General features: G+C 44.3%; 1 protein-coding gene and 1 long non-coding RNA gene across 8 annotated transcripts in view; both read left to right on the top strand.

Annotated features, from left to right (window-relative positions):
* trrap (transformation/transcription domain-associated protein) overlaps window positions 1-19,305 on the top strand; it is a 59,853-nt gene extending 40,548 nt beyond the window's left edge. For all 3 annotated transcript variants that reach the window (XM_086016773.1, XM_086016770.1, XM_086016771.1), the window contains 12 exons: window positions 429-529; window positions 2,080-2,281; window positions 4,822-4,983; window positions 7,039-7,129; window positions 7,374-7,579; window positions 8,246-8,507; window positions 11,666-11,891; window positions 11,980-12,197; window positions 13,386-13,570; window positions 13,758-13,961; window positions 16,057-16,251; window positions 17,985-19,305. In XM_086016773.1, coding sequence (XP_085872899.1) covers window positions 429-529; window positions 2,080-2,281; window positions 4,822-4,983; window positions 7,039-7,129; window positions 7,374-7,579; window positions 8,246-8,507; window positions 11,666-11,891; window positions 11,980-12,197; window positions 13,386-13,570; window positions 13,758-13,961; window positions 16,057-16,251; window positions 17,985-18,269 — 2,337 coding nt within the window. In that variant the 3' untranslated portion in view covers window positions 18,270-19,305. The remainder of the gene's footprint in view (window positions 1-428; window positions 530-2,079; window positions 2,282-4,821; window positions 4,984-7,038; window positions 7,130-7,373; window positions 7,580-8,245; window positions 8,508-11,665; window positions 11,892-11,979; window positions 12,198-13,385; window positions 13,571-13,757; window positions 13,962-16,056; window positions 16,252-17,984) is intronic.
* A 1,667-nt stretch (window positions 19,306-20,972) lies between these two features.
* Window positions 20,973-22,255, top strand: part of LOC147129201 (uncharacterized) — a 45,089-nt gene continuing 43,806 nt past the window's right edge. For 2 of the 5 annotated variants that reach the window (XR_015082605.1, XR_015082607.1), the window contains exon 1: window positions 21,088-21,229. This is a non-coding gene — a long non-coding RNA (uncharacterized LOC147129201). The other 3 variants (XR_015082606.1, XR_015082609.1, XR_015082608.1) reach the window with 3 other exon arrangements.

Below are 22,255 nucleotides of genomic sequence, written 5' to 3'. Positions count from 1 at the left end.
CAAAGTTTTAATAGAAAAAAATGGCAGGACATGTTTGAGGTAGCTTTTGGTGACATGTTATTACACCAAGATTTGGAATCGAAGGTCTCTCAAGGGATTACACTTAAGCCCACTGAGTGTTCTGATGAATAGAAGTGGTTCAGTGCACTACAAGCCATTAAAAGTGGCAGAAGAAACCCTCCTCCTCCAAATCTGGCTTGCACTTTCTCCTCCGATGTCTGCCTCCACCTCGTTTGTCACTGCAGCGCATTGGGCACAACTAATCAGAGGCTCACTATAATAGAAGCTTACTTGCCTTAACACTTTCCGTACGTCTTAATGATCACCTGTGATTATGCTACCCCTCTCAGACAGATTGGCGTCTTCTTCCTGATGCTTTGCACTTTTTTGGGTGAAAATTTAAGCCTCTGTTGTTTGCCATCTGTCAGGGTTTAGAAGTGATTGAGTCCACCAACCTGAAGTACTTTACCAAGGAGATGACGGCCGAGTTCTACGCCCTTAAGGGCATGTTCCTGGCTCAGATCAACAAGTAAGGATGGCCGTTGTGCGCTCATTGCACCCACCTTTACCTTTATCCTCTTCAAACCGCGTCAGCACATTTTTTTTTTTTAGCCTCAAGCCTTACCCCTGAGTGTATAAGCTGGATTAGCGATGTTACTATACAGTACATCTGCGTCATCATTCTATGACACATGCATGTGCAGTTCCGTTCCTCAGCTGCAATGCTTGCTTGTAGCGCGACATGGCTGTTGGCCCCACACCTCCTCTCTACTTTCTTTCCACTCGTCATCTTTGACGTGACATGGTATCCTGAGGGGTGGAAGACAAATTGAGGGAGCTTTATTAAATGTATACGCAGCTCAATAATTAACCAGAGGCAATTTTCAAGAATCTCTGCAATCAGCAGAACTTGCCTGCACCTCACCAGGGTTTATTGCAATCATTAAGTTTCCCTTAAGTGGGGGAGAATTAACAGCGATGCTGGTTATGGGCCGAAGGAGCTTCATGTGGTTGGATGTGATTACGTGTGTGCGCGCGTGCAACCATGTGTGCTAAAAGATTTGGGGATCATTCAGTTTAACGGGCGTCAAATATTTGACTGTTTGCCGGATGCCGGGGCTTCTGCTGAGGTAGCTGGTCGAAACATTTCATGTATTTTGATACTAGCAAAGTGACAGAAGCAACTCCATTAAGCATTACTAGAGGGTCTTTGGCTCTGACTCCCATAGCAATCAAGCTCCCGTTTCTTAATCACATGCCAAAATGCCTTTCATAATAATCCATTTTAATTGATTGTCTTGGGAGACATTTTGTTGTATATAAGCGGTGAAGTACTTTGGAAGCTCTACTCACATGCTGCTCACTGTGAAATGTGTAAAAGTTATTCAGGCCACATGCCAAGGAGTGGTTATGAGCTGCGCGGTGTGACGCAAACCGCTGATGACTCAAAATAAATTCCCTTGTCAGCATTAATGGCACCGTCGAGGTATGCTGCTGCATTTCACCTGTCTTTGCCTTAAGCATGTCACACTGAATTTGCAGGGCGAGAGAGTGTGACTACTAGATTGGAGGCCAAGATTTAAAAAAAAAAAACTCCCTAGCATTCTCATTGTTATCAACCAGCAGATTTCTCTGAGCTTACTAAATGCTCTTCATGGTTAATGTATTTATACATAGATATATATTGCCCTCGCAGTCACATCAGCGAAAATACGAAGATTTTGAGCCCCTCTTAAACCCAGCACTAAACACATTGATCTTTGCCGGATTGGTACCCTTGAGGTCAACTCGTATTATAGCAAAATTCCTAAACCCTGGGTGACATGAATTCATTCTGGGTTAAATACCTTCAACACCTCGGCAAATCTAGGTATATAAATAGATGAAATATGCTTCTTGTTGATATGTGATACATGTCTCCGGATATGACATCTTTGTACATGAATCAAGAGCTCTATTTTTTTTTTTTTTTTTTCTAGCCATGTTTCAGGCTCATTCGCAGCCAAGCCATGGCGACTTCCACTGCCGTTAGTTTCTCACACTTAAGATTCACACACCTCGATCTAACTTTTGTTGCAGGTCAGAGGAGGCCAACAAGGCCTTTTCAGCCGCTGTCCAGATGCACGATGTCTTGGTAAAGGCGTGGGCCATGTGGGGTGACTATCTGGAGAACATCTTTGTGAAGGATCGTCAGCTCCACTTAGGCGTCTCCGCTATTACCTGCTACCTCCACGCTTGTCGCCACCAAAACGAGAGCAAATCTCGCAAGTATCTCGCAAAGGTGAGAGATGTTTTCATGTTAATATATGCTTGTGGTGGGACGAGGCGATCTGGCCTTAAAATCATATTTCACCAAACCAGATTTTTGATTTAAATCCAATTAGTTCCATTTTACTAATGGAAAAGGCAAATGACATTTGTTCCTGAGTTTTTTTTCTCATGGTACCAAACGAGCTTTGACACTATTGTTTCCGTTATTAGCATGTCTCAGTGTTTTTTTTTTTTTTACAGGTAGCTTGAAAATATGTGCTCTTTTGTCAAAACGTATACAAAAAAATAATATATTAACATTAAAAATGTTCAGCAAGTTAACAATAAAATTAGCCATTAAACAGCATGGCTCGGCTGGCCGCCGTAGATTTGTACTGGTAAGGCAAGGCAAGCTTTGAATTTTTTTTGTTCATAGCCAGTAAATAGTGCACATCAGGGGAAAGGCACCTAAAAAGAGGGATTAAGAAAATAGCCTGTACAGATAAACTCACACTAATCGATAAAATCCATTAATTACACAGCCCTAACTTGTTGTTATAATGGTTTGATTAAAAGTTTTCTAAGTTTGGGTCTTGAGGAGGAACCAAGGACCCAGACTTGTCATGTGACAAAATAGATTAAGAAATGTCTGAGACGATTCTGAGATGTATGCTGTGTGCAAAATACCATATCCAGAAGAAATATATATGAATTAGAATTGTGCAGTATTTCTGCTAAAAGTAATAAATGTTTATGTATATATATTAGCAACCCTGACATGAATGATTATACTTCCTTCATGGAGGCTCAGCTCCCATTTACTCCTATGTTAGTTGTATACCTTGAGCTTGTCGATTTATGAGTTTATATGAGCATGAGCAACCATGCCTCTGCACCTGCAGGAGCGCCTCTCTCCATTAGACCTTTTTTCAAATAGGGTCATAGTTAATTCCCTCGTCTCCAGACCCCATCCAGCCCATACATTATTGGTTCTGATGGGCCCAAATACATTTTATTCCACCCTCAGCCTCAGTCGTAATTTGATTGCTCACAGTCCAGCCCGCAGTCGCTGTGGATGGGTTCCCACGGCAGATCAATGGTGGAGTGGAATCCTCTTACACGGACGCTGACGGTCTAATGGCCTCCCCTGACAGTCCAATCTCCCCACCCTCCTGCATGGGCAGCCCCCTTTTCAAAGAGTCAGACTAATGCTATCGCACTCGCCAGTTGAGCAAACCCTATGTGGGAGGTAATGAGACGGACTCCTTGCTAACAAGCATTGCGCCTACTTATACAGACACACTTCGGCACTTTCATTGCGGCTCCTTTCACAATTGCCTCAGTCTGCTATACTGAATATTCTTCCTGCATAGATGGCCCTTAGATGGGATCACACTCAAAGAGGAAGTCAACCCAAACATATTTTTTTCCAGAATATGTTCTACCCAGGCCCACTAGTTGAAATACGGCATTCTGATTAATATTGCGTTTGTGGAATTTAAAAGTTTGAAAGGTAAGCAGCAAGATACATAGATCAGATCACGACCAATCACGGATCATCGGTCGTTATCTGAGCTCTGAGAAACTTCGATGTCATCTTCAGTCGACAGAAGTGACAAAATGGCCGCCCCCTGTGTTAGCTCAAAACGGGTGGATTTCTCATATTGCACAAAGGCAATAATAATCAGAGTGCCTTGTTTCAACTAGTGGGCCTGCATTGAAGATATTCTGGAAAAAAATATGTTTGGGTTGCCCCCCACTTTAAGTTTGATGCTTTTATCAGAAAAAAGAATGCAACATCAAAACAGCACTAAATTAAGTCAAATTGTGTTACACTAAGCTGAGTTATTTCATGCTGACTGGTCTTGGCCAAGCGATTGTTGGAAATAAATGCCATTATCTTTGTCTATGCTAATTATGGCTGCTTCTAGCTTCAAAGGCTATTGTGATGTTGTTGTGGTGGCTCCCACCCTCGCCGCCAGTGCTGTCCCGCCAAGCTGAGTTGGCAGTGCTTTGCACTGATAGATGCAGCCAGTTGACCGGTCATTACCAGCAATTATGTGCAATCTGTAACCTGGTCGGAAATGTGAAGGGGGTTCAGTAATATCTTCACCGTAATGAGGCACACCACAGAAATGGCCTCCTACGTTGTCTCATCATTTATGGCTTTAACGATCAGCCAGAAGGCTTTTGCCTCACTCTGCAACCCTCCCTCCTGCTGTGTAGAGCAAGTCATGCAGCAGTCTGACTGATGATACAGACACCACCCTGACTACTACTACCAGTAGATGCCCTACAGTATATGAGCCACTGAAACGCTCTCACACACACTACTGAATCTGAGAGCGTTTAACTGTAATATGCTAGACTTCAGTTACGAGAGCGTTTCAGCTTGGAACGTGAGGGCAATGGTTGTCAAAGTTTTTACACCAAGTATGACCTCAAAAGGTGCTTAGCCCTGCAAGTACCAGCATAATTACCAATAGAAAAATACAGTAGCATAGTAGGACCAAGTGTTAATCAAAAACAAGATGCAGGTTTTGTCATACCCGTGTTGCACTTTATTTGCAGGTATTGTGGCTCCTCAGCTTTGATGACAAGGACACACTGGCGAATGCAGTGGACAAGTACTGCATCGGAGTCCCGCCCATCCAGTGGCTGGCATGGATACCGCAGCTGCTGACCTGCTTGGTTGGTTCTGAAGGCAAGCCTCTGCTCAATTTAATAAGCCAGGTGCGTATATCCCACAGCTGTATTGAGTTTATGATCTTTTGACAGCATTCTCAGTGAAAGTAATATTGTCTTTCACTGCCAGACATTTTCAGACCCTCTTTTACCCTAGTGTTTGAAAAAAAAATGGAAAAAAATATAAATAAGTACCTGGGATTGAATGGCTGGACTGGGGGAAGACAAATAAATTCCTCAATGGCATTGAATGCGTTAATAAGGATAGACGGTTGGGAGAATGGATGATGAATGGAATGAATAATATTCAATCTTTGCCTAGTAGGTGTGACTCAACCATTTAGTGAACACACACACAACAATGACATTTTTTTTTTCTATGCCCAGATGTTGGCTACCGCCACTGATTAAATGTTTTTATGTTCTTGCTTCATCACATTCCATCCAGTGCATCTGGCTCACGTGTTAGCATCAGTTTTCATAGGCGTCTTCCTAATAGCGATGAATTACCTGCGTTCATGCAATTAAACATTTACCCCCCCCCCCCCTCCCCCATTTCCACTTAGACACCCATTTATTGGCTTTCACAAGACCCCAGCGAATTTGATTTTCAATTATTTGCACAAGACATGATTATAAAGTTGCTATTGTACGCATCCACACGGCAGGAGTCAGTAATTAATGCAGGGACTAATTTGCGTTGCTTAATGGAGTATTTTTTTCTGCGCGATTTCAAGAGGCTCATCTTCAAAGAGTAGAAGGCCTCTCCAGACGGTTTCAGGAAAAAGATGAGTTCTGATACAGGAGGAGGGTTTGTCTTACATTTTAGCTGATGATGAAGAGGAAACTGCTTCATGCCAGTGCCATAATTCCCGCGTGAATCCATTCTCGCCTTTCGTCTGTGCGACCACTCTGTAGTGACTGATGAGTAAAAGGTTCTTTTTATGTAAAGAGAGAATCCTGTTTTATTGCATGGCCTGCTTTATCTTTGTCATTTTCCTGAATTATTTAGAATTTTTCCTTGGCGGCGGGATGTTTGAAAAACGTATGTTGAAAAATTGATGAAGGTGAGTCAAAGCGCGCCTGGGGCTAGATGGCGAGATGAATCAGAAGCTAAGAGAAAATTTCAGCAGCCCCTCTCCTCCCCTCTTGTCAACCGTTCACCCTTCTCCCCTCTGCCCACCTTTGCTTCACCCAACTAGAATAAGTCTTAACTTGCCATTAGCGTGCTGATCTGTAGTTCCTTCCTTTTCCTTCCTTCCTCTTTCATCTTTAATGCTGCTCTGAGTTTGCCGCCTCGATTTTCCTCTTCCCCTCATTCTGCTTCGTCGCCCCTTTGCTATTTCCGTCCTAATGCTCTATTTTCTATTCAATTATATAGATTTTGGATATTGAGGTCAGGTAAACAGTTGTAAGCGACACGAGAATGCTTTCATGGCCAATCCTTCTTGCACAAATAGCTGCTCTGATAGTTGCTGTTTCACCCCTTTTAGTATGCCATGAAACAATAGGAGAGGTAAGAAAAGAGTAGAAGTGAATGGTAGGCCTCTTGCAACCAGTTATTTTGGGGAGAATGGTATGGGGAAAAAAATATTTTCTTCCTTCTGTTTTCATCTCCCATATGCCCGAAGTCCAAAAGCAAGCGGCTTATTCTTTGTTTTAACAGCAGAACATAACCCAGAAGCAACGTGCCAGCGTGGGCGCACTTTTAAACTAGACAAGCCGTTAAAATTTGTCAAGATCGTCCTGACAAACTAGGAATAATCGATAAAACCGATTACTTGCTCAGCGATTCGAAGTTGACACCTGTTATATTCTGACTTTACGTGTTTTGCTTACCCAAAGTAGTCAGTGACTTTTCTTGAAAAGGTGAATTTCATCATCACTCACATTCAGTTTTACATCTGATGCACAGCTTCAAACACTCGCTCTGTTACATCAGGGGCAGGCTGGCTGTATCAGAGTGATCTCTCTCTTGGCGCACACACACACACAACACACACAGGTTATCTCTCAGCCAGTATCTCCCCCCACGTCTCCTTTGCTGTCCTGAGTGAGGGTAGTCTTTGAAATGTAATATGTGACCCTCTTTTTATCCGCCAGGTGGGACGAGTTTACCCCCAGGCCGTCTACTTCCCCATTCGTACCCTTTACCTGACGCTCAAGATCGAGCAAAGGGAGCGCTACAAAAGTGGTAAGAACACAGCTTTTTCTATTGATAAAACATTGAACAATTTCTGTTGAATTAGGCATACGGTGGTTTCTCCACTCCATTAGCTTAATGCTAACACACAATGCAAACTGCCATAAACGGGCTAGCAAATTTAGCATCATTTCACGCTATCATAACATTTTAAGCAAAGGATATCTGAACACAAACCGGTGGTGTAAATGATGAGATTTATACAGGTATAATGTCATAGATTTTTACCACTTAGACGCATCAGGGCAACAGCAGCCTGCTTCAGTGGGCTCCCAGTCTCACTCCGGGGCCTCCGACCCAGGACCCATTCGGGCCACGGCCCCAATGTGGCGCTGCAGCCGAATCATGCACATGCAGCGCGAGCTACACCCCACCCTCCTTTCCTCCCTGGAGGGAATCGTGGACCAGATGGTGTGGTTCAGGGAGAACTGGCATGAAGAGGTGAGAACAAAATTGCTGGTTGTTTGTGTATGTGTGAGAAAAATATTACAGTTGACTTGATACTCGTTTCCATCCGTGCAAATATGCTAATCCAAGTTGTTGCACGCAACCTGGTTGTTAACGCGACCCCAGGCTGCTCTCCTATCTCTTCATGTTATTTTAAAAGTTTTGAGGTGGCTTGCTTGAAGCCCGAAGTGGGTCACCGCTTTACCCTGTTAAGACATGAACAATTTATCTTGGAGGTCATCTTGCAGTTGCTGACAAAACCGCCATAAAGTCACATTTTAGCAGTACAAGAATGACCATATGTGTATATTTAGTATTTCTTCACACTGACCAGGATGGAACTACCCCTAATTGTACGCAACCTGGTCATGGACAATGGAATCCATACTGCAGTTAGCAGGGGAAGAGGCAGGAGGAGGAGAGCTAAGGGAGATGTTTGATGGATGGATGTGATGAACTTGTAAGACAGGGCAAGGGAGTTGGAGACACAAGTTTGATTGTGTTTGATGGTTTGGGAAACTCTGCAGCAGTCACTGTCCTCTGTTCATTGGGCACGGTAGAGTCGTGCTATTATCCACCAACTTCTACCTCGCTTTAAGTATACTATAGCAGATGTTTTTTTCATTTGTGCATGGACGCTTATTTCTTTTATCATTGCAGGTTTTGAGGCAGCTCCAACAGGGCCTGGCTAAGTGCTACTCTGTGGCCTTCGAGAAAAGCGGCGCAGTATCTGATGCCAAGATCACACCACACACGCTCAACTTTGTCAAGAAGCTGGTCAGCACCTTCGGCGTGGGCTTGGAGAACGTTTCCAACGTGTCCACCATGTTCTCCAGTGCTGCCTCGGAGTCGCTGGCCCGTCGTGCCCAGGCCACGGCCCAAGATCCCGTCTTCCAGAAGATGAAGGGCCAGTTCACCACAGGTTAGCTCAGCACTGCCGTTTGCCCTCTTGAGATGTGAACGTGCATATTTGTACATGTAAGGACAGACGGTGTGAGAACCAAAAGTAAAATGAGTATGTGTGGATAAGTGGTAGAGAAAATGGGCGGATGGATGGACAAGTGACCAATGAACAAAAGTGACAAAGAAGAGCAACCGTAAGTTATTGTAGTGTACTATATTGCCTCAGAAAAGTAGCAGTTTCCAGGCTATGTGGTCTTCCACAAATATATAACCCATAATATATATCCGAGCTGGCACGACAGTTTAAGTGTCTGCTGCCACTTTTGTTACCCTGGCCCCAAGAAACCTCTAACTCACTTTTTTCCTGATGTTGTATAAGTCCTAAATAATAGTAGAGATTGTTTCTTATTCGAGTGAGAAGGTACAGTTGTCTGGTGCCACAGCCACAGTCAGGATTGGCTTTCTTTCAAAACATTCATTTTGGTGACATTATCACGTGAAGCTGGCGAATAATTCATCGTGATGTATTGTTCATGTAGATTGGAATTTGGCCCGTTTAATCATTTTCACTTGCAAAATGTGGGAATCAGGAGACAATGTTTGAATCTAGTTGAGTCCACTTGACACATCTGGCAAACAGTCTCTCCTATTTTAAAATTGAACCACGGTTGACTGGACCTGATTTAAACAAGTGCCAAAAGTCAAACGTCTTTGTGAATTCTTTTCACTCCTGCGGGCTGACTGCACACGCATGCCAGCTTCACTCGGCCCGGTCTCATTTTCCATACGCTCCAGTCTCTCCTGTGTCTGTTCTCTTTCACTGGCCCGAAAAGCGGCTATTAGAGCAAGTGTTTGAACAGCGAGAGAATCATGGCTTGACCCATGGCGACAGAAGAATGGAGGACAATGTGCAAGCGGTAACAATAGAAGATACAAAATGGAAAACCACGAGTAAGGGAGCCTGAGTGGGGACAGGACGACAGGTGCGATGGCATTAGCGCGCAAAAAGCACGGCGGCGACGCGCGGGCCGACCGAATGAACAACACAAACACTGCGCGATGCTCGCAGCGAGCACTGCGGTGATAAATCTCGGCAGATGTTGCGGTGGCAGCTGTGCTCACGCAGCCAGACATCATCGGTGCTCCCGCCTACCGTTGCTACCCAGCTGTCCCCACGGCCAAGCGTGAGCGTGGCCCACCGCGACCCAAACGCGGCGAGCCTTCGCCAAAGCGGAACAAAAAGGGTTTACAGAGCGGCTGAGCAGCCAAGCTCCCGTTCCCCGCACCGTGCTAGTGGCTCACTTGCTTTTCACAGGGTTTGTGGGCCGGAAAATATGGGTTTATGTGAGCATATATAACATCTGGCAGCAGGGAGGCATTCAAATCCAATTATGGCAAATGCTATTTGCATGAGTTGCTGTTTTAGTCGTGGATCTGTTCGGGCGACTTTTGTCAGGCGTTTTTCTGGGAGGGAAAAATTGCGTAATATTTCCTCTTTATTCAAATTCTGTGTGTTCTGCCGTGCAAATGTCTTTTCGGATGGGATAAGCGTTTAGCCGCATATTGGCTTTGCACCTGCGACTGACAACTCGGTGAGCGTTTATGTGTCTGGCTCCTATGACAATTTCATTTCCCCCCCCCCGGGTATCAATTGTCAACTGTCACTCAGTCTCAGTTTTACAAACTCTTACACGTTGATGTAGCTTTACTGCTTGAAAGTAGAATCCACTCCAGCCACCCCCATAGCATGACGTGTTTATCCACCGTGTAGCACATAGCGATCATACAATACATAATGGTAGGGCTGTGCAATTAATGGAAATGCAACCCTACAGAATGGAATAAATGGTCTGCCATACTGAGATGTTGAATTTATAGTTTTGGGCAGCCTTCTTGCTTCCCTCTCGTAGAGCAAGCGGTCTGGCTTTCTCGCCCTTGCCTCTCTGAGCCTCCTGTTGATTCTGCTACTTGTTAGAGGAGCCTTTGTTGGTTGGTAGCAACTTCGGTGCTAGGTTTGTAGCAGGGAGGGATTGAATATTTACAGCATTGCTTTGGCGCTTCAAAAGAGTCGCTTTTTTCTATTGGAGTGTGTTATACTCTCTTAAGGAGTTAAATTGGCGTCGGGTAGCAATTTCTCTGCACTTCAATTTTACCGCTGTTAGTGGAGTTAGGTGAACTGCTGGCAGATGGACAGCAAAATAGGGCCATTACAAAAAGAAATTTAGGCTTTTTTTTTTTTTTTGCTTTTTTTTTAAAGACACATTTAAAAAGTATTAAGGTGTTCCCACTTTGGAGGAGATTGAAATGGCACAGCCTTGCAGTTTTGATGGATTTCTTATAACTGGCAAACCCTGAAATCGGAGCTATTGCTGTGTACTTGGAGCGCACGTCCTCACCTCATATCCAGAAGGGCTTTGCACCCTCGCCTCCTTTTTCCCTTATTGTTGCTGATTACAGCTCATGAAAACATGCCGCATGCAATGGGATCGAAATAGCAGTTTAATACCTTAATACTCTTATTTTTAGAGCACTGATTTAATGATGTCTCAGCCTCCGAAAGGGGATTTTAAGTCAATGAAGCAAATAGTGCTACTTGTGCTGCCTGCCAGGCTTCCTGTGATGTTCGCTCAAGGGGGGGCTCTACAGAAGAGGCGAGACCAGCAGTGAAATACGATTTTAGAGTGGGCATTTCTCTGATGTACATTTGTGTGATCACCACCCTCCCTGAGAACACGACTGTAACACAAACAGTGCTTTTGGCTCATATCACTGATCAAATAAAAGGTAACTAAGCATCAAACAGTTGCAACCATTAAGCGTTTAGATTACTTTTGTTGGTGTCTATTTTACGAGTAATTTCTCAGCTTCGCCAACTGTTAAGTGCAAAAGGGCTTACGTTTTGAGTAACTACTCTGGGGGCGTTCAGCAGCAGGGAAGGTTAACGGTCACACATGCACAAGCACACCTGGGAGCTGCCCGCGAGTGTTCCAGCTTTGTACTGTTGGCAGCTGAGATCAGCTCCAGTGGAGCAGTCTGGAAGGTTTGCATTTCTCAATGTCACTGAGGCCTTACGCTCGGAATTCAGTGTCGCTAAGCCCCCCTGTAACATATTTACCATTACCGTGTTTGTCGCTTCTTCTGTTCACCTGGCCTAACTTCTTGCTCCCCTCCCACCAGACTTTGACTTTAGCGTGCCCGGCTCCATGAAACTCCACAATCTGATCTCCAAGCTCAAGAAGTGGATCAAGATCCTGGAGGCCAAGACCAAGCAGCTGCCCAAGTTCTTCCTCATTGAGGAGAAGTGCCGCTTCCTCAGCAACTTCTCTGCTCAGACTGCCGAGGTGGAGATCCCTGGGGAGTTCCTCATGCCCAAACCGACACACTACTACATCAAGATTGCCAGGTGATAGCCACTGGAAAATGCCAATACATTTTATGGAAGCTTAAATATAAATACAATTATATTGTCTGTCCCTGGTTCCTCTCTTCAGGTTCATGCCCAGAGTGGAGATTGTGCAGAAACACAATACTGCAGCACGACGCCTCTACATCCGCGGGCACAACGGCAAGATCTACCCCTACTTGGTGATGAACGACGCCTGCCTGACCGAGTCTCGACGCGAGGAGAGGGTTCTACAGCTCCTTCGACTGCTCAACCCTTGTCTAGAGAAGAGAAAGGAGACCACCAAAAGACATCTCTTCTTCACTGGTAGGGCCACAGAACAAGCACAAAGGCCGAGCAGATTTTCAGTGAGGTTCAGACAGTAAGCTGTCGACTTTTTCCACAGCTTCTGACGACTTGAACAAAGATGTGCCTTATTTGCGGATTTTCTCAATCCCGCCAGTTTCTGTCTATTCTTAGCTTCTCTTTGCAGCTGAATTGTGTTTATGGTTCATGAATTTTTCAGTGAGCTCCATTTTTCAAAATCATGTTCATTGCACACCCTCATCATGCTTTTATTTCTTTTTTTTTTTTCTTTTGTGTGTGTACATTTTGCTGTCGCACTCAGTGGCACATAAATCTGCTAGCGTCATGCTAATATACAATGAGAAACTTAAAACTAATACGGCAGTAACACAAAAAAGAACGCCCGACAATACTCACAGGCATGTTCTCTCTGCTCCGCGGAAACAATTGAAACTGCTGTAATTTAAAAAAAAAAAAAAAAACATTGCTTTTTGACTATACTATACCCGTGTCACGTGACTGCCAGTCAGCTAAGACGTTACGCACCAGAGGAAGTAGCTCGGTATGTGCGGCTTATGTGTGAGGAAAGATCCGATTTTTCAAATGTATTTAGTTGCTGCGCCTTCTATACAGGTTCGAGAAGTATGCGGAAAATGTGATTACAGTCAACCCTAACCTTTGGTTATCAGGAACACTGCACTCCACTCACAGCGTCATGTGACTCATTTCTTTTTCTGTCCGTCTCTGCCTCTGGCACACCACACACAATTTCAGCTCCCTCTCTTGCCCACTGTGTCCTCCCGCACCATTCCCCTGTGGTTTGCCTCCGCCCTGATGTTTGCCTACTCTCCATTTATGCACTTGATTGGTTTGTTTAAGGGTCAAGCAAGGATGCGGAATTCAGCCGCCTATTCCAACCCAATTCCTCGAATTTGGCATGGCCGGTATTGTTTTGAATTGGCTGGCCAGTGGATGTAAATGTTTAGGTTTGCTTTGACTGCGCGGTTAAACCCGCAGCCTTCTTTGACCCTGCTTGGTTGAGACCGATGGCACACTGTCAGCTCTAAAATATTTCAGTTGCAGGGCTAGATTGCATTTGAAGTGATACTGTTGACTTGCCATTGGAGAACAGTTTACAGTTTATGTCACTGCTTAGCTCACCTTCTTCCTCTGCCCCTCGTGCCGAACGCTTCTCCCCTTTTTTTCAAGTGCCGAGAGTGGTGGCGGTGTCTCCTCAGATGCGGCTAGTGGAGGACAACCCTTCATCTCTGTCACTGGTCGAAATCTACAAGCAGCGTTGTGCCAAGAAGGGCATCGAGCACGACAACCCCATTTCCAGATATTACGACCGCCTGGCCACCGTGCAAGCCAGAGGCACGCAGGCCAGCCACCAGGTATGGAGGACACTTGAACTCTACCTTATTGGCTAAATTAATGGTGCCGTTAATGAGTCGGTGTACATCCATCCTGTAAAAGTGAATTCAGCTCAGTCGCCTCAAGCTCCCGCCATACTTTGAAAGACTGTGTTTGAGAGGGAAATGCAAGCTTTGTTCCTTCTCTACTTCTCCGCGTGGCCACCAGGTCCTACGAGACATTCTGAAGGAGGTCCAGGGGAACATGGTGCCACGCAGCATGCTGAAGGAGTGGGCCCTCCACACCTTTCCCAATGCCACCGACTACTGGACCTTCCGGAAAATGTTCACCATCCAGCTGGCTCTCATCGGCCTGGCTGAGTTCATGCTCCACCTGAATCGGCTCAACCCTGAGATGCTGCAGATAGCGCAGGTGGGGTTGCGCATTGTCCCTGATTTTAATCGATTTTCCCCTCCTTTCACTTATTCCCCCCAAAAAACTAATTCCATTATTTGAAACAAGTTTAGCTTTTTTTCCCGTACGGGATTTACTTCAGTTCTCTATTAGATACACAAATTAAATTGATTAGTCACCCAGCGTAAGCGTAGGTAGCAGCTACCAGACACGTCAGACTTTTTTTTTTTCTCAAGGTCATACATGCACCTTAACTTAATATAAAGGCACACGCTCGTATAGATGCGTTGAGGTCACCATTACCTACTCTGTATATGTCTGTATGACTCATCCTTCTCCCCTGTGACATTCACATTAAAGTCTATCAGTCAAGCAGCTGCTATAAATGCAACGGATGTTTTGACACACGGCTATATGCAGTCCCTCTGCGCTGCAACTATCAAAGATGTTTCAATTGGAAGAGACTGCATTTGTGTGTGAGCGCATCTGCTTCTCAGGGTCCTCGGCCAGCTTTTTCAAAGTCATTATTAAAGATGAATGTGTCAGTCAGCCGCCCCTCCCCTCTGATCCTAATCGCCCTTTGCTGACAGGCGTTCCTCCGGGCAACTAAGCGCTGGTATTAAGCCCCCACTCTGCCTGTTCCATTCAGCAGATCCCATTAGACACAGGGGGATTACGGTGCGGAGAGCGCACACCAAGCTGGAGATTGCAAGGACAGGACATCACCGCCACATATTTGTGCCCCGCACTGCTTAAATAGAGACGTCTTGTTACCTCGCTTAGGGCCCTACAGAGCCCGGCGATGCTTTATGCGGTTCTGTGTTTTTAACATAAACATCAGAGCTTTTGTCAGCAATTATTGTAGACTGTAGTGCCCTCACATGTAAGAAAGGAGCGTTACTATCGCTTGATGTACTTTTAACCCAAAGAAACCCAAAATTCCCTGGGGAATTTAGAAAATAAATAAATAAAATAAACGTGCACATCAATTGGAAGGAACTCACATTGAAACAAATTTGAAAAAGTGCAGCTGAATGATTCAGCTGAGATATTTATTTATTTATTTGTTTTTTCCGGTATTTCGTTTTCCTTCTTCGGTTCCTCATTTTTGTTTTCAGACAAGAATTTTCATTTTCGTATTTCATCACAAATATTTTCTATTCATTTTTATGATTGCAATTTTTTGCTGTGTTCAAAAATGTTTATAATGTTTTAAAAGTGTTCTATGGGGGGGAATATTGGGGAAAAACTATAAAAGTGATGAAAAGAGGATTTGGCAAAACTGCCAATGAAGTTTGATGTGCTAAATTTGTCGCGTCACGTTCAAAAAGACTGAATAGAGGCCATAATTCCTGCCAAAGATGCACTAATTATTGAGCAAAGGTAAATAGCAAAAATCGTCGTTTTTTTTGGCGGGTGTTTTGAAGAGAAAATAAATGATTTTAATCCATTTTAGGAGAAGTCTGTAACATAACAAAACGTGGACATGGTCAAGCACTGGGAGTACTTTTCGGGTGTATCTCATTTCCCAGCAGCCCCTCCAAATGAAGCCGGTCACTAGTATGCTGATTTAGCCTTCTGATCACTGTCTGCAGGCCGACCAGAGCCCCCCTGCAGGGGGCTCGCTGGTTTCTCTGCCCACTGCCCCAAGGCTCGCCGCGGGGGCCCGGAGGAACAGACGGCACGAGCAGAGGGAGGGAAAGTAGTGAGATTGGCTGCAGGGAATTACTTTGCCATAAAGCTGTCAGAGCCAGTCACCCTTTCGTATAAGGGAGCTTATCATGGCGAGAATGGCGGCTTGTGTAGAAGTCCTCTTGCCCATAAATGCAGCTTAAAGATGAAAACTTGGGCTGTTTACATTGAAGCCAGGCATTGCAGTGAGAGGGAGGAGAGTGCGATGAGGATTATAGATGTTCAGCTGCCGATAGTTTGACGTGTTACTGTGTCTGAGAGGACAGATCAATAACAGCTTGCAGCTTGTTTTGTAGGCCGCCCCTTTCCGAAAGTGTTCCGTCACCTCACGCGCACTCTCAAGGTTGATGCACAACTCAATCAGCATCAACCCCGGGTTGCGTAACGCTGCTGACATATTGTTCTCCGTCTACGCTTTCAGGACACCGGCAAGCTCAACGTCTCTTACTTCCGCTTCGACATCAACGACGCCACGGGTGACCTGGACGCCAACCGGCCGGTTCCTTTCCGCCTGACGCCCAACATCTCCGAGTTCCTGACCACGATCGGCGTCTCCGGGCCGCTCACGGCCTCCATGATTGCTGTGGCGCGGTGCTTCGCGCAGCCCAACTTTAAGGTACGTGCTCTTGGGATGGTCATAATCCTGTGTGTGTTTTTGGGTACAGTTTTTTTGTGCTTGTGTATGTGTATACGTGTTTGTAGGGCTGGGCGATATGGTTGAAATGTGTATCATGATGTAAGTATTTCAGATCAGTTGATATTGATGTGCCGTACCCTTTAAGATAAGGACCCGTCTGTGTGTGTATTCGTGTACAGGTGTTTATGTGTATGGGAATTTATGTGTGTGTCCGTCCGTATGCATTTTTGTGCTTTTATGCGCGCGTGTATAGGCACTTCTATTATTGTTCCTTATGTATTGTTCGTTTACATTAATCGTGGCACCTCTATATGGACACCGCGGCATCGAAATTTTGCCTTAGATTCAGCAGAACCGTAAAAATATCACAGATTATAACCGCAGGTGGTCTATTTTTGTTTTGCTGTTGGCTCTTTCATGACTATTCTAGGTGGCCCAATGCTTATACAGCACCTTTTGAATCTTGGCAAAATGTTTGTTTTAAACAAAGGCAGCGCAATGAAATAAGCAGCAGCCTGCGTTTTCGTCCACATAACCCAGCGGGGTGGTAACGACGGCCATGTGGAGTCTTTGGCAAATCCCGCAGAGGGAGCAGGAGGTCTTCACATGCTAATGGACAGAAGCATGTGGACTCGTCAAGGCTGCCGTGGTCTTCGGTCTCCAGGGAGCAGCACCAGTATGTGACATTCATCTGGATAAAGCGGCCAGATAAACAAGCCTTAGCAACCAAGCGAAAGCAACGCGTCACACAAGGGAGCCGTGTGTGTACTATGTACCTACTTAGGTGATCATTACTGGTGTTGTGGTTTAGCTGGTTGTATATTTCAAGTCTTTGTCACCATAATGAGCTGCTTACGGCGCACACAGCTTTCCCCACTAGGGAAACTGGCACACCCAAGATTGGAGTCTGCTTTATGTGTTTGTTTGACATAGACTTTATATACACTGTCTTATTTTATTGTTTTCATCTTAAACACACAGCCAAGGGAAACGGTTGCCTCCAGATTGGCGTATAGTGCCCATAATAAACAGCATTCTCAGACGCATAATGATGACTTTGAGATAAACCCGGACGGTTATCGAATTAGCTTGGAATCTCATAGGCAGCTATAAAGTGGCAGCTGCCTGCCACACTTTTGGTTAAGCCCCAAATCATTCATACCCTAGTCACATTTTTTTTTTTTTTTGCCCATTCCTCTTTTCAGTACCTCTCAAGCTCCATCAAGTTGGATGGCAGACTTTTGAGGGGAAAAGAAAGTAATTTACAGTATCCCCTCTAACATGAGAAAGTGTTAAGCAGTGACACATGGAATTCTTTCAGGATGCACTGTATTGGGGCTGCTTTGCTATATCCGGCACAGGATGTCTTAAGGACTATCAAGGCACTCTGAAAATATGCCACTCGGTGGCAGAAACCATGGTCAGCCATGGGTCATGGCTTCTCCAAACAGATAAAGATCCAAAACAAACAGCTACAACCACTATAGTTTGACAACAAAGCACTGGATTATTTGGAGGGCTTCAATGACGCTGTCTGCCTTCACAAGCAAACACGGCACAAAAACATTTACATTTCATTTCATTGGGGAAGAGTAACTGGAGTTATGATCACGGAACGATGTAAACTCTTAAGTCAGGGCAACACTGCAACAGCAATTTTGTCGACATGGTCTTTTTCAAGATGAGAGCCCGCTTTCTTTGCTTTCTGCCAGGTGGATGGCATCCTGAAGGCCGTCCTGCGCGACGAAATCATCGCTTGGCACAAGAAAACCCAGGAGGACACTTCTATGCCTCTGTCCCCGGCTGGCCAGCCAGAGAACATGGACTCCCAGCAGCTGGTGTCGCTGGTCCAGAAGGCCGTTACTGCCATCATGACCCGCCTGCACAACCTGGCTCAGTTCGAGGGAGGCGAGAGTAAAGTCAACACTTTGGTGGCTGCGGCCAACAGCCTGGACAATTTGTGCCGTATGGACCCTGCGTGGCATCCTTGGCTCTAAAAAAAAAGACCTGCCAGTCTAAATTTGAAAAGCTGTTTGGGCTTTTATTCCCTATCCTTCCTATCCAGCGTAAGGTACTGGACTGTACTAGTAAGACATTTCGGTGCACTAGTAGAATTAGTTTTACCACTAGTGTGTGAAATTACTGCACATTAGTAGTACAACTACAAGTGGGACTTTTGGTGCTACTATTGGGGCTCAGGAGACAACTAGTGCATGACATTCACCTACTAGTTGAGCCAAGTTGTGCCACTAGTGCTGGACAGTTTATTAACTCATTCACTGCCAGACATTTTCAGACCCTCTTTTACCCTAGCGTTTGAAAAAAAAAAAAAAAAAGTAAAAAATATATATAAATTCCTGGGATTAAATGGCTGGACTGTGAAAAGACAAATTCGTCAATGGCAGTGAATGAGTTAGGGTTTAATTGCGCATTAGTAGGTGGGAAACACCCAAGCCATGATGAATTATCGTACTTGTGAGGATGGCGTGTACTAGTGTATCATCACCATCCTCGAGTCATATTTTTACAAAAAAAAGAAAAAAAACATCGCTGCCTTAAACATCTCATGATGTTGGCCAACTCGTCTTAAATCGGCTACATCCTTATTTAAACAGATCTTTTAATCCTACCCATGAAAAGAAATTATTGATAAGTATCACGCATTCAGTATTTGGTTCATTTTTTTGTGTTTCCGGACAAAAATGACTTGGTCATTCGGTGACCATATCGAGGATATTGAATACATGCTAAAGTGACTTTTTATGGTTGTATGAAGACTTCATCAATTGTGATTACGAGCTGGATGGGCTGTGACGGTCTCACTTTGCACAATCATTCAACTTGTATTTATTTTTGTAACTAAATGTGTTTGTTACAGATTTTGAACTACGGCAAGGTTTAAAAAAAACAACTGTTTTGAACAGTACCAGATATTTCATTGTTTTCTGTCTAGCTCTTATTTTTGTTACAGAAGCCCATCTCCCAGCTCTTGTACGTAAGCATTTTGTTTTAATAAAATGCTATTTTTTGATACTACTCTCTCTTCTTCCTCCCCATTTCGTTCCATCCGGAACACTTGGGGAGCTTCAACTGTGCCCGTCATGATCATAAAAAACTTGCAATTAGTTTTCTCCTTAGTTTCTTGAAGTCGGTTATAAAAGAGCAATAATAACGGGTAATCGCCATCTGCGCCTCATTCTCCTGCATCACTTTGTCGCCGTCATAATCGCCCTGAAGGACACACTCCTGGATGTTATTGTGATCATAACTCACACTTTGAAATGACTGCACACAAACCGGCCCCCGACATTTAGGAAGTTGATTGCCGTCATCCCGCAGCCAGTCGACGGTTATGGAGCGGCGTTTCGGAGCAGCGGTGTTGCTCTCTCGCCGGCCTACAATAACCTTGTGGGTCATTCGCTCCCTCCGGTTAGAAAGCCCCGTCGAAGTGTGTCCAGGCGTTTTCACTCCTCCCCTGCTGCTTGATGAATGCTCGCCTTTAGATCTCTCAGCAGGCCGCCCTCAATTGACTTACACACACTGTCAGACGGGCCCGCCTGTGCCCATAAACACAACTTATATTCAGTATGCACAACACACACACTTGCATCCTTTTGCCATAACATATTTTTCCAACAGCTAACATAACTTCTTTTAGATTCACGTTATTTATGTCTCATTTCCGCTAGGGAGACATTTGTAGCATTGTAGCATTTTTTTGGGGGGGGGGTGTTTTTTTTTTTAAAGAAAACCTGACTGCAATTATAAAACACAACTTTATTTGTAGAGCGCTTTAAAACAACCATTGTTGCATACAAAGTGCTGCACATGTAGTAAAAATAAGTCATACAATAACAAAGACAGCTAAAACAAAAACACAAATTCGGCACACAACAAAACAAAAATAATGCGGAGTCTCATGCTGAATAAAAATCCAATAAATGTTATAAGAAGTTTTAAGAATAAAAACCACAAATACTATACCAAAAAAAAAATACTGTATACTGAAACAGTACACAACTGTGCCATGTATTGTGGATCTAAAAAAAAGTTTACACAGCCCTGTTCAAATGTTTTTTGCCACAAAATTGACTGCGATAAATCATTTCAAATTTATTTTTCCACCATTGTAACCTATCTTTCATACAACTCAACTGAAAAACAGTTTAGGGGTCTTATCATGTGGCACATCTTGAGGTGGCAATGTTTGTCCACTCATTGCAAAAACACTCCAAATAGATTGCAGTAGGCGAATGTTCCATTAGATTCAAGTCTGGGCCATTCCAAAACATTCTTTAGATAGTACTGTCACAAGTAACAGTACAACTCAAACCACAGTAGTCGCTGGTAATACATTTTAAAATCCGATATGACAGTTCCATTAAAAAAAAAAAAAAACAGGTGAGTAAAGTTCAATAACAATGCTGATCAAGAGACTCTGTGGACCTGGGAAGGGTTCCGAGACATGGGTATGTAGTATTCACAAACCACTGGGAGCCCAACAGCGATACTCGTACTGTGATGTCTTTTCAGTGAGGCAAACAGGGCACAAGGCTGAAGTGATTACTAAGGAAAAACAACAAGGCAGGAAGAGTCATAAATCAATCAAGGTAGAGTGCTGCAAAACCTGGCATAATAGCAGAAGCACCATCTAGCGAGAAGTGAGTGAGAAGCAGATGCCTAAATAGAGGCTGACAGCTGATTTGAAACGCTTCTGCGCCCAGGTGAGCAGAGTGGCGAATGAGGTGGGCGTGGCTTATTGGCAGAGTGGAGAGGTGAATGGAAATACACGGAGCACACAGGTCAAACAATGGAGCCCAATTGTGACAACAGAAGTCTGAATGTTTTGAACATTGACTATTTCGAACTGTTCTAATCTCTCCATCTTGACTCAGGCCCAGTTCCAGCCGAAGAAAAACAACCCCAAAGTATGCTGCTGCTGCCACCATGCGTCACTGTAAGTACGATATACGGTGCGGTGTTCTATTAGTGATGAGAGTGTTGTTTTTGTGCCAAACATATCTATGTGGCCAAAAGGTTCAACCTTGGCTTCATATACATCTTGCACATCCATACATAGACATGCAAGCCTATGGTCAAGCGCACTCACATACTCAAGGGACCACAATGAAAATGAGCCAATGGCTTTATTTTTTTTTCTTTGGCAGCAGATGTGCCGATTTATACTTTGATACATGCTTTATCAATAAATATTTCAATCAATCAAAATCCATCAATTCAAATCACAACACATTTTCCCCACATGCGTTTGGGGGATTTCAAGTGTGTTATTGTTGCAAAATGTAGCCAAGACTTGGATGTTTTTCTTTTGAAGATAAGTATTGCCACTCTACCACATTGGTACTTCGGGGCTACACGCTTCCTAGCCAGATGTATGACAAAAATGCCATTTTAAATATGGAAAATATCGTGCGTATGAGCCAAATATGTGCTATTAATACATTTCATTTTTCATATGAAAAATAATACATTTGTCAATGCAAAAATACGGGTTTGAACCAGCAGAAAATAATAAAAATAACCACATACTTTGGGGTGGGTTTTTTTCTTGTAAACCCACAACCGAACCTGTGAGTTAGGTTATAATTCTTGTGAGCGGTGTAATCGTTTGGCTACCTTCCTCCGATTGTGCAACTGCTGAACACAAATGGCCGGTTGGTGGAACTGAAATGAAGGCTCGAACATCAGCATCTCACCCACAGCGCCTCACCGTCGCCTCCTCTTTGTAGTGAGGAAAGAGTGGTGGTGATTGATGCGCTCCAGTGGGAGTGGAAGTGTAGGCACCGGATCAGCACCGAGCCCAGACCTCAGAGGACAAACACAAATAGATCGCAAATAGCCATCTTCCCCCTCCAGTGAGCCCGATCCCTGAGGATGATGGGTGAGGGTTGTGGTGAGGTGGAAGGAGCCCACCAGCTGCTTTTAGACTAAAACATCATAATGGCAATTTGAATGAGATGCG

The sequence above is a fragment of the Filicampus tigris genome, chromosome 19 (genome assembly GCF_054856515.1).
Source record: "Filicampus tigris isolate MCC_2025a chromosome 19, RoL_Ftig_1.0, whole genome shotgun sequence".
Taxonomy (NCBI): domain Eukaryota; kingdom Metazoa; phylum Chordata; class Actinopteri; order Syngnathiformes; family Syngnathidae; genus Filicampus; species Filicampus tigris.
This window is presented reverse-complemented; position numbering and strand designations above follow the sequence as displayed.